General features: G+C 35.3%; 1 protein-coding gene across 1 annotated transcript; it reads left to right on the top strand.

Annotated features, from left to right (window-relative positions):
- The first annotated feature begins 10,887 nt into the window (after positions 1–10,887).
- Positions 10,888–11,758, top strand: LOC147492790 (uncharacterized). The gene is made up of 2 exons (XM_086567641.1): positions 10,888–11,228; positions 11,314–11,758. The coding sequence occupies exons 1-2, from the start codon at positions 10,888–10,890 to the stop codon at positions 11,756–11,758; spliced, it is 786 nt and encodes a 261-aa protein (XP_086423767.1).
- Positions 11,759–12,745: the final 987 nt, after the last annotated feature.

Genomic DNA, 12,745 nt, shown 5'->3' on the forward strand with positions numbered 1-12,745 from the left:
TTCCACATTAGATATTGCAGTTGGAAGGCTTGGAGGTGCGAGAGAAAGATCAGAATTTGGAAGCTTGGTTGATTGCTAGCATGTAGAAACAAGACATCTTAAAAGAGAAAGAGATGCCAACATTTTAGGACTTGACATCCGAATTCTGCTATTGAAATGTTCAGTATCAAACTATTGACAACATATGATTCATCCAAGAGTAGAAAATGTTATTTACTTAATTAATTGATCTTTCCTTAGTTATTGTCTGATATTAGTAGTTCTAAGGTTAATTGTAGTGTTGGACTGTTGGTTAAGTGCATTATAGTATGTTGATTGGAAGAGGAGTGTGAAGTTGGGTGTACTTAATATGTACAAAGGTATCATTTCCTTTTCGCCTAAAAAAAGGAATAGTGGATCGGAATAATGCAAGACTCGATTATCTTATACTTTGGTTCCTTTATTATTTTTTTTTTTTTTGGAAAATCGTTTTCTTTGCTGTTAACTTCACTATTTTAGTTGATAAAGGCTAAAGAGAGTAAGAGTTTATAGATATGCACAATTCACACCTGAATGTCCAACTTGATCAGACTCGGGCACAAAATGAAAACCAACAGAATCTCTAACTAAATCTTACAATTTTTGTAAGACTCTATTACTGGTAATGTTGTTTTTTAGTATGACTCTATTACTATTAATGTTTATCTGTTATCTCTAACTAAATCTTACAATTTTAATAGGACTCTATTACTGTTAATGTTGTTTTTTAGTAGGACTCTATTACTATTAATGTTTATCTGTTTTTCTACTAAATATGTTCAATAGATGAGAGAATTAAGGATAGCTACTAGAAAGACTAATGATCTAATCCGTAATGAAGTCTTTTATTAAACATACAATTACTTTAACATAAGATTTCGATAACTAGGAAACTTCTAAATCAACTTAATACTAAACCTATATAAATACATCACGATTATATAATTTGTCATTATATGCTTTTGCGCTTTAACACACAACAGAAAGCACACAAAAAAAAGGAACCTACACTACAAATTCAAAGGTAAATTCTCAACTAATCTACTATACGTAGTTTTTTTTTGCAATATTGTTTTATACTTGAGCTATGTAAAACACATAGATGAAAGGACTAATGTAGAAGCACTCTTTATGCTATAGAGATTAGACGATATGGCAAGGAAGTGCAAGACTTTGGACGAGCTTAACCCTTACTCACCATCTTGCAAAATAATAACACGAGTAAGCAGAATGTGGATAGCAAGGTATAAAGAAAAAGTTTTTAGAATTGAGATGATATTGGTTGATGAAAATGTAAAAGTTATTTGATCTAATTTTACTATTATAGTCAAGTTATGATATGTTTTCAATATATTATTGCTTGCAATTTATTGTCATTTTTACATGTGTTCTTGAACATAAACAATTTACTATCTCTTTTAAATTTTATCCATAAATATTCCATTAATAGCATGCTTTTTTCCCCCTGTATCGTCTAACATATTTGCATTAAAACCATGCCATTATAGAAAAACCAAATTCACGCTAAAATCGACAAGGAATTTCAAAACATCTTTGAAAAAATAATAAAACAAGGAGAAATTTATTGTTTTGAAAATTTTGAGGTTAAGGCAGCCAAATTTCAATATCAGCCGGTGAGGGCCAACTTCACAATTTCCTTTAAAAAAGATACAGTTGTAACTGCTTCAAAGGAAGATGGAAAAAAATTCAGGCAATACAAGTTTTCATTTGTTGATTTTGAATAATTCATGGAGAAAAAAGAAGTCTACGTCAAGGCATTCAACACAGTTGGTATGTTACTGATTAAATAATGTTATTTTTTCAAAAAAATAAATTCTGTACTAATATTAACTTGAAAAACCCAGATTTTATCGGACTTTTGACAAAAGTTTCATGACAAAGCTCGTATGGTTTCAGGGAAGTCACACTAATGAATAAGAGGTAACACACAATGTTTGTGAATTTTAAAAATAATTTTTAAACATAATTACTTTCTTTTTTTTGCAATGACTATGAATTCTAATTACTAACTATTTTTACAGGAACTATGAAATCAAAATTGCTTTATGGGGTGAAAACTCCAAAAGATTTGCAAACCTAAAGAATTTTGATGGAATTGTCATTGTTATTTTATCACTATATATGAAAAAAATCGGAAGTATGCAAATATTTTTATATCCATTTTGATCCATTTAAATGATTTATTACTAGCTATTATCTAATGTTATTATTTCTTCATATATGTGTTCGCATATCTTTTTAAAGCAACAATCACATCTACAACTCAAATATACTTGAATTTGGATATACCTCAATCAAATGAGATGAAAAGCGGTAAAATACTATAAATACATTGGGTTGTTGGTTTAATATATATTTGTGAATACATACTATATTATCGTACTGATTTTTCTCATCATCATGCATATGTAGTTTGAGTTTGAAAGTAGAAATTAAGGTTTAGAAGCTTAAGTTATGCGTAATTGCTTATGAAGCTAACTGCTTTTAAGGTGGTATGTATATTCATATACCAATGGCCATAGTTTGGGATTTCAGAATTCTTGGAATTCCAACAAATCCAAAATCCGAAATTCATCAAATTTCGACCCCTATATATTCGGAATTTCGGTTGATTTCAAAATTATCAAGATTTCGACTCTATATTTGGAATTTCGATTTTTTGAAAAACCGAAATATTAGGCGGAATTCCGATGTTTCGTTCGGAATCACGAACACTGCCAATGGCTCGAATAGTGAATAAGCTACTTTTCTTTGACTTCTTTTAGTAATATTTATGCAAACCAACTGTTTTGACGCAACTTTGACACCAGTAACTTTAAAGTACAGTTTGAGGTAAACAAAGAAGGTGAACCTACTACAATTTCTGAACTACTTAGTAAAGACAGGGTAACCATATCTGACCTAATTCAATTAGGCAGAGATAGATGCAACTAGGTTAGTCTGAAATAAAGATTTTGGAAGAGATTTACAAAAATTTAGTGTTTTATGTTTTTTATATTAATACATAAATCATTTTATTTGTAGCATAAGCCATTTACTTGCAAAGCAAAATTTATAAAGCTTTTTGGAAATCGTTGGACTTACAAATCTTGCCAATTCTGTACTGTCAAACATGTGGAACATGTGGAAAACGGGGATGAGCCATACTGCAAGGATTGTAAAACTACTTACAATAAACCATCTGAGAGGTAAACAAATTGAATTTTTAAAATCAAATTATGTTTATATGTTACTAATCTTCTCAGTTATGTTCTCTTTATACATAGGTACTATATTAAACTTTGTGTACAAGATGAAACAAATCAAACAACATTTGTTGTTTTTGGAAATAAAGCATAATACATAGCGCAACAACCATTTGACAAAATTAAAAAGATGAGTTTAAAGGCGAGTATACATACAATTTTTTATTGATACCAAGTAAATTTTTTTTGGAAATTTATATTAATGCATTTCTATTTCTACAATGCAGGGCAATGGTTGGGATGAAATTAAAGAATAATTAGAGAAAAACACTGGAAAGATACATCTTCAAAGTTGTGATAAATGAGTACAGTATGCATGAAATGTATCCAACATTCAGTGTAAACAATATCTTAGAAGAAGAAACAGATAAAGAAAATACATAAAAGACCAACACAACAGACATTCAAATCATCGAGCAGGTATTTATCTTTTAAACTAACTTCCTTTACAAGCATTGGCCAAATATTTTCATATTTCAATTTGTACATGTCAAAAATACAGGAAAATGGAGCAAATAAAAAGAAAAATAAAAACAAGAATCCTACAGATGCTCTCCAACAAAAAAAAAAATCGGAAAACTACATAATCAAAGGTATTGTGTTCAAAATAGTATTTAAACAATTTTATGTAACTTTTAAATTACAAAATGACTTACTTTGAAAAAAAATTAATTTAATATGCAAAACAATGATTTGGAATAGATGTCGACAATTTAGTTTGATGCAGCATGATTCGTAGCCAATATGTTATTCGAATAACAGCCAACAATTCTGTTGGAAGATATTAGATTCTTAGATATATATTAGGTTCTTCAAAAAATAGAAATAGGATATTAGATTGTTTTCGTATGTATGACTTTCTTCAATGAATAATGGAAAAAATAAGTTGACATTTGAATTTTCTTAATAATTCTGTTTTTACATGTCCTTTACGAATTAATTTGGTTTTTCTTCATTATGTGAATGCTATTATGATTTCAAACTTAGACATAATAACCTAAAAATACAACGTATTTTCCTGTTTTTAACATTAAATACAAGGGTTATTTAGGCGTTAGTCCTACTTTTTATGGGGTATTTAGGCTTTAGTCCTAAAATTATCGATTATTAGGTTTTAGTCCTACTTCCATCTTCGATCTTCTTAAATGACCAAAATACCCTTAGAGCATGTTTATCACGTGACTTGAAATTGCATAAAAGTAGGACCAAAACCTAATTTACCCAATTACAGGAGGGGTAGATCCTAAAAATGAGATTCGACTACGTAACACAATGTTATGTTCATTGAGGCCTTTGAATTGGAGTGCTACATTTATGGGATTGAAATCCGTTCTGTCTTGGGAGACAATTGTTCATCAACCTTGAGCACTGAGAGGGAGCAAATTTGTCTTAATAAGGACATAGTGATTATCACTAGGATCGAATTTAATCATTGGTAAATTAAGTTAGTTTGTTGAACTAAAGGTTTCTTCATGACATATTTGTTGTATCAATTTGATTTTCTTATTTACTTAACAATAAATATAATTTTATAATAAGTTTCCTACATAAATTACATCTGTCATTCGATCATTGATAGTTTTCAACTTGATGAATTAGGTGAGATAATGAGGGAAAATTATTCTCACTCCCCCCCCCATTTCGTTCAGATTACAAGTGCGTGAGAGAAGACGAGTGGGCGGAGATTTCAATTTTTTTTTCGTTTGTTTAGCCCTACCGGAGCACTAGTTTAATACAATAATGTCCATTTAGTTTTAATCATATGCATTTTAAAAGTGGGACTATACTTGTAAAACCAACTCTATGTAGTATATTATGGGCTCACTAAAACCATTTATGGGCTTGGGCTTTTCTTAGCTGGAAGGTCTCTCTGTCTACGTGGCACTCTCTTTAGAGAAGAACTTCAATTCGAGCGGTAAATTCTTCACTATATATTTGTATTAAACACGTGACTCGTCAATATTTTTATTTTTATTTTTATCCTATGAATGTAGCACTCCAATTCAACACATGCGATTCCAATATTTGTATTTGTATGTGTTGTGTAGTCGAATCCCATTTTTAGGATTTACCCCTCCTGTAATTGGGTAAATTAGGTTTTGGTCCTACTTTTATGCAATTTCAAGTCACGTAATAAACATGCTCTAAGGGTATTTTGGTCATTTAAGAAAATCGAAGATAGAAGTAGGACTAAAACCTAATAATCGATAATTTTAGGACTAAAGCCTAAATACCCCATAAAAAGTAGGACTAAAGCCTAAATAACCCTAAATACAATGTACTACTTTTCTTGCCTAAAAATACAATGAATTTTCAATTTTTTACAATTGATATTATCTGGTAAATCTAGTTAGATGGCATGTGATTTTCGACGTTATATAAAGTCGTGTGAGTTACAACCCCCTCACATGACTAAAATACCCTCAAAAACAAAATAAATTTTCAATATGTACCGCAATGGTACAGCAGGAAAATAACAACAATCAAAAATCAATTCTTGAGAAAACAAACAACAACACGCAAAATCAAAGTTTCCAAACAAAAATTATTGATTATTGTTACTAGAATTCCTCTTGGTGACTTGATTTTTAGTACCCCATCTCTCTTTCGAGAAGAAAACAATCTATCCAAAACTAAGAGCTCGACTTTGACGACAAAGAATCGAAGTGAACAAGCATGAACGAACCCAACTTCGACAACAAAGACCCGCCAAGTGATTAAGCACGAACAGGAACTTTTAGCACAGTTGCACAGGTCTAATTCTAACATTAGCAAAATAAGATCTCTCAATTCCTCTTGTTTTCATGCTAGTTCCACCATTAAAACTACTAGAACTTCTTTCACTTCGTTCTAAGCTATGAAAAATTAATTTTCCCTGAAAAATTCATTCTTGGACTAACCAAGCAAAACCCCATTACTTTCTACTCTGTGAAAGAATCACCAATTTTGTTATTTACTAAGGACATCTTTACGAAAATTGAATTGGTCTTTTCAAGCTCACAAGATATCCCTTTTCAGGGGGATTGTAGGCTTGGTGTTCTTGATTTATCATCAATTAATTTTGGGCACTTCATTTCTTTTTTTGCTCATACGTTACGATGTCCACTATCCACATCGCTGTAATGCGTGGGCATTTTAGTCATATAAGAAAAAAAAAGTTTAACTCATTGCAAAAGAGAAGAAATGAGAAGGGGTTGCAACACACATGGCCTTTTATGACAGCTAAATCACATTCCGTCTAATTAGATTTGATAGATAGTATCAATTGTAAAAAAATGAAAATACATTGTATTTTTAGGCAAGAAAAATAATACATTGTATTTAATGTAAAAAACAAGAAAGTACATTGTATTTTTAGGTCATTATGTCTCAAACTTATTTATGTGAATACTATTACGATTTTAGAGATCTAATAATTGGAATAACTAAAAAAACAATAAAAGAGGATGAATCAAATCGGATAGTGGAATGATAAAGAACAATATAATTCAGACTACAAGCGTCTCCTTGACCACCACCGCCATGATGACAATACTCTAACGGTGGAAAAAGAAAGAAAAGGGGGTTAGTTAGAAGTACGACCTTATCCATCAGTACATTGTCTATGTTGCATCCTCTAGATTTCAAAGCAATTCTAGATTTCCTTTTTAGAATTTCTCCTTTTTCTCCTGCTTGGATACGATATATTGTTTTCTCATCAAGAGCTGACCAGTAGTCCTCATAGAAATATGGCAAGTGGGTCACCTTTAACTTGCATTCATGGCAACGAAAAAAGAAGCCATCATATAAATTAGTAACAGCCACCACAATATTTTCCTTGATTGGCTTTTTTAGCATTGACAGGTACCTGCACAATGTCCACATTATTAGATACATGTACATGCACGTGCACACATATACAAACACAGAGGTCTGCTTAAGTGTGTTATCTTTCTCTCTGGAGATACTCTATAATAAACAAAAATCATTTTATTTGAAAACACATCTGAGGGAGAGAGAAAGAGACCACTTCCTCAGCTTATCAGTGTTGGGAGCCTTCTGAACTTCTGGATGACGATACATAACATAGTTGTCTCCTTTCATAGGAGGACATGTTGGAATCTCTATGAGTATTTCTAAATACTAGTGTGTGTGTGTGCAAAGTGGAGGAGATGAACAAAGTGTGTTATCTCTACTTTAGTGTATTGTAGATAGTCCCACATTGGTTAACCACCACTAGCAAATGAAGTATAAGAGACATTCCTCTACCATAAGGGCGTGCCCTTAGGGTACAAATGCTTTTGTGTTAGGAGGGAGGACTCACCCAAAAAAAGCACACCCGCCACCACCCTCGCCGAAATGAGTCGGCGTCGCGTCGGGTCGGGCTTGGGCTTGCTGTCTAGTGGGTAGTAGCTTACCAATTGCCTAAACATAACTCGTTCCAGAGAAAGAGAGAACTCTCAACCTACTTTCTTTTCCTTCTCTTCTTCCTGTAGCCGCCAGAGAGAGTTATATTGCTGTTCTAGATGGTAGTTTGTTATAATGCAAAATCAAACTACTGTTAACCATTGAATCCTGTGAGGAAGACGCCACTGCTGCCTTTCTGCACCATTGGAAGGGGCGAAATCTTTCCTTAAGGACAGCCTAATCCGCGCCTTGGTTATTACCTGTTAATTCTGTCCTTGTCTCTTTATTATTTTCTTTATTCACATCCAACAATCTTAAGGAAAGAATCAAGATGTCTACACCAGCAGACACGCCGAACAAAGAAACCAATTCTGGAGTCATGGAAGTTACTTCGACTATGAGAGATGCTGCACCTCTACTGAATGCTCGCAACTTACCCAATGTGTCAAAGATTGAATCCTTCAACGGTTCACACTTCAAGTGATGGAGAGAAAAGGTGTTCACATCCCTGGATGTACTCAACTATGCAAAGTATCTCATTGATACAACACCCGTGGATGGTTCTAATGATTTCAAAAGAAATCAAGCTGCTTGGTTTAATGGGAATAAGGTATGTCGTCATGCTATTTTGAGTACATTGTCCAATGAAATTTTTGATATTTATTGTTCAAATAAGAATGCACATGATATATGGGAGAGTTTGAACAAAAAATACATAATAGAGGATCTGGTACTCAGAAATATGTTATTGGGACTTTTCTAAAGTTCCAGATGAGAGAGGATAGAGATGTAACGTCTCAAATCCATGATTTTCATATGCTGATTAATGATTTGAAAATTGAGGGTATTAATTTACTCAAAACCTTTGTTGTTGGATGTTTGATTGAGAAACTCCCCAAGTCTTGGAAATACTATAAAAATAGTATGAAGCATAAGCGCAAGCAGATGACTCTTGAGGATGTGATCATTCACATTCACATAAAGGAAAAGAACAAGACTTGGGATGATGTGTTGTCTAAGGAATTCCATTCTAAAGCCAATATCATTGAAGGTAATCCCAGCAAATCTAACAAAACCTCTAAAAAGTAGAAGTACAACAAAAATAAGAATTTTAAGGTCAAAGGCACTTCTTTTAAAAGGAGTGGTACTAGCAATGGAAATTGTTATGTTTGTGGAAACCTGGACATAGGGCTTTTCAGTGCAGGCACAAGAAAGACACAAATGATCCTCCCAATGCTAATATAGTTTAGAGAGATGATATTATTGCTGCTGTGGTATCACAAGTGTTCATGGCCACTGGGAAGAAGAATTGGGTACTAGATTCTGGTGCCACCCGCCACGTCTGTGGTGATGTTGAAGCCTTCTCAGACTACATACTAGTGAAAGATGAAAAGGTCTATATGGGTGACTCAAGGTCTGTTCCTGTTGAGGGAACATGCAAGATTCTTCTGAAGTTAACTTCAGGGAAAACCCTTTCACTTAGTAGAGATTCGTTAGAATCTGATTTATGTGTCCTTACTGGGAAAAGCTGGCATCAAGGTGATTTTTGAGAGTGACAAGTTCGTTCTGACAAAGAATGAGGGTTTTGTTGGGAAATGTTATTGTAATAACAGTGGTCTTTTCATGTTGAATGTACTTGACAACATTATTATTAATAAGAATGAATTTGCTTCTGCTTACTTGCTTGACTCTCTTAATATATGGCATGGTAGACTAGGACATATGAATGTTCAGTATATGAAAAGAATGAAAGCATGTGGTTTATTGTCTGATATTTCTGATTTTTCTAATGATAAATGTGAGATATGTGCTGAGACTAAAGCCACAAAGAAATCCTGCAGAATTGTTTCTAGAGATAAAACTGGATTGCTAACTCTTATTCATACGGATTTGGGTGAATTCAGAAGTACCATGTCTAGAGGGGGGAAGTTTTATTATGTTACATTCATAGATGACTTCTCTAGGTACACCATGGTATATTTACTTAGAAACAAGCATGAGGCAGGTGAGATATTTCTCAAGTACAAAGTTGAAGTTGAAAACCAGCTTAACTGTAAGATTAAAAGACTTCGGTTTGATAGGGGTGGAGAATATGAGTCTAACCCCTTCCAGAACTTTTGTGACAAGAATGACATTATTCATGAGACTACTCCACCATATTCTCCTGAGTCTACTGGAGTAGCCGAACGGAAAAACAGAACATTAAAAGAGATGATGAATGCTATGCTTGTAAGCTTTGGAGCTTTCCTGAACTTATGGGGGGAAGCAATCCTATCTACTTGCCATATACAGAATATGATACCCAACAAGAAAACAGGGAATAAGACACCATATGAATTATGGAAAGGTCATGTACCTAGCCTGAAATACTTCAAAATATGGGGGTGTCTTGCAAAGGTTTTAGTGAACGAACCTAAAAAGAGAAAATTGGGACATAGAACTGTTGATTGTATGCTCATAATAGTGTTGCATATAGATTTTTAGTAGTAAAATCTGATAATAACCTTGTCGATGCTAACACTATTATAGAGAGTAAAAATGCTGATTTCTTTGAGAATATGTTTCTTTTGAAAATTGGCATTGAGAGGTTGGTTTCTCCTAGTGAACAACAATCAATAGATCCTGAAATTTCTGAACAAGAAATTCGGAAGAGTAAAAGAGATAGAAAATCCACCAATTTTGGTGATGACTTTTACACATTTCTTCTTGATGATGATCCTGTGACGTATAATGAGGCAATCAGTTCTCGAGATGCACCTTTCTGGAAAGATGCTATAAGCTCAGAACTAGATTCGATTATATCTAATCACACATGGGAGATAACACGAAAGCTTGAGAGAAAAAAAAGGGGACCTTGGTAGCGAGATAACATAACCTACTTTGGTGATCCTGTGCTCCCTTTCTTTACCGCTTTTAGTAAAAAATAGTAGGTGAATAGCACATATCCTTTCTACATCCCATTTTCCCTCCTTTTCAGGAAACAAAATAGCGATATCGAGCTCTTCACCTTCTCATCTGTGCCTTGCGCTTTCCTGGTGAAATCCCACACTCCCTCAGAGTGTGCGTTTGGGAATGCCTTCTTTTTAGCTCTTTTTTGGCTGGTAAAATCCTTCACTACTTCACAGTGTAAGTTCGCCCAAGATAGCTACCCTTCTCTTGGTTTCCTTCACGGTAAAATCCTCCACTTCTGAAAGTGTGAGTTCGCAAGGAACCAAGAATGAATCTCTATGAACTGGAAAATCCTAGTGTGCCAATGCCTGTGGTTTCAGGTACAGTTCCAGCTGCTCCACAAGATAATCTACCTGAAAGTAACGTAGCAGCTCCTTTGATGAGCTCAAACAAAATATCATATGTTGAGGCTGCAACTCAACATATCCAACAACCAATGGAAATGACGGAGCTTCCAAATCCAGAGAGGATGGGGGAGTACCCTGCAATCACAATATCGAAAACAACTTATGAAAAAGGTCTTCTCTTTTGCAAACATTGTCTAGTGGGTAGGATTGATTTACAAAAGGTGACACTGGAACGGGTGCGTATCTTAGCTAAGAAACTATGGCAGACGTCCAGTGAATGTCTCATTACCCTATAGGAAAGGGTTACCTTTTTTTTTGAGATTTTCAAAAGTTGAGGATTTGAACAGGGTTTGGGCGAAGGGATCATGGGAGTTTGACAAAATTCCTATGAGAATTAGTCAGTGGATGCCAAACTTCAATCCGGACAGCCAACGTCAATCTCATGCACTTGTCTGGATCAGACTGCCTAGACTGGGGCAGAAATACTGGGAGCCAGAATCTCTTAGGTCTATTGCCCGAGGAGTGGGTTATCCTATGGAGATTGATAAGAAAACTCTAAATAGGGAATATGGATACTATGCCAAGATTTTGGTGGTTGTTGATCTGTCGAAACCTATTCCCGATCAAATTTATGTCAGGACTAAGAACGTCCAATTTTGGCAAACGGTAGAGGTTGGGAAACTACCGAAAATGTGCACCCACTGCAAAATTATGGGCCACTTGGTTACGGAATGTAGGAAGCTCCGTAGTGATATGCAAAGAAACAACGGGCAAGGAAACAAGGATAAATAGGTGGTAGTGGATGTCACTACAACCACCGAACCAATGGGAGAGAAATTTGTCCGGAGGCGTGGGAAAAAAAAGCATGCCGGAGACTCTAGTAGACAAGGGGCGAATACCTGGCAGAGAAAAAACTCCGAGAAAGCTCCATATTTGCCGGTTCATAACAGGTTTGCGGGTTTGGTGGGGGACGATGACCAACTGATGAGGCCAATGATAGAGCAGTCAATATCAGTGACAGAGCAGCTAATAGTAAATCTAGATGCTGAGGCCGAGGGCACTGTGGGCTCAGTAGCATGCCAGAACGCAGTGGATCAAGGTAACAACCTCGACCCAATGATCCACTCTGCCATTTCTGAACAGCGTCATGGCAAGGAGGTAGCTGTTCAAGGCCGACAAGGAGCTCTTCCAACCATCTCGGCTGGAGTGCGTGGCTGCCCGAGAACATTGTGTAGTTGGCATTGTTGAGAGTAGGATTGGGTCGGTTGGAAGAGCTGTGGCACTACACCTCCATGATACCCAAACCGACTCCATAGCAGGTGATATAGCAGCTGTGAATGGGGATGGATGATTTGAGCATCGTAACTAGGAAAGAGATGAATCAATCACAGCTAGAACATCGATGGCAGCTACAGAGGTTTTGCTTTCCCCTTCGGCGTTGGATGAACCTGACATAGCAAAGGCCAAGGAGACCACTACACCTGACCCACAGGTTAGAATGAATCAAGATTCTGAAGAATATAACTTGGCCTCTCCAAATAGGTTTCGGGTCCTTGAGGAAGCTGATTTTCTGCTACAAGGGAATTAGGCGGATCAGGTGGAACAGGATGAGGCACAAGCCGCCTCAAAAAGGATATAAGCCTAAGTGGCGGTCGCGAGAATCTGCCGCGACCGAGCACCGTGGCGAAGGCTAATTCATCAACCCGCAAATGAATACATTGTACTGGAATGCTAGGGGAGTTAAAAGACAGGAACCTTGGTACCATATTGAGGAGCTTG

Source organism: Coptis chinensis, chromosome 6 (assembly GCF_015680905.1).
Source record: "Coptis chinensis isolate HL-2020 chromosome 6, ASM1568090v1, whole genome shotgun sequence".
Lineage (NCBI taxonomy): Eukaryota > Viridiplantae > Streptophyta > Magnoliopsida > Ranunculales > Ranunculaceae > Coptis > Coptis chinensis.

What these genes read in the sequence shown, in the direction of transcription:
- LOC147492790 (XM_086567641.1), top strand. Translation starts at nt 10,888, where the DNA reads ATGAATCTCTATGAACTGGAAAATCCTAGTGTGCCAATGCCTGTGGTT. An exon ending in ATCTTAGCTAAGAAACTATG is followed by an intron (nt 11,229 to 11,313) that starts GCAGACGTCCAG and finishes GGATTTGAACAG; the next exon opens with GGTTTGGGCGAAGGGATCAT.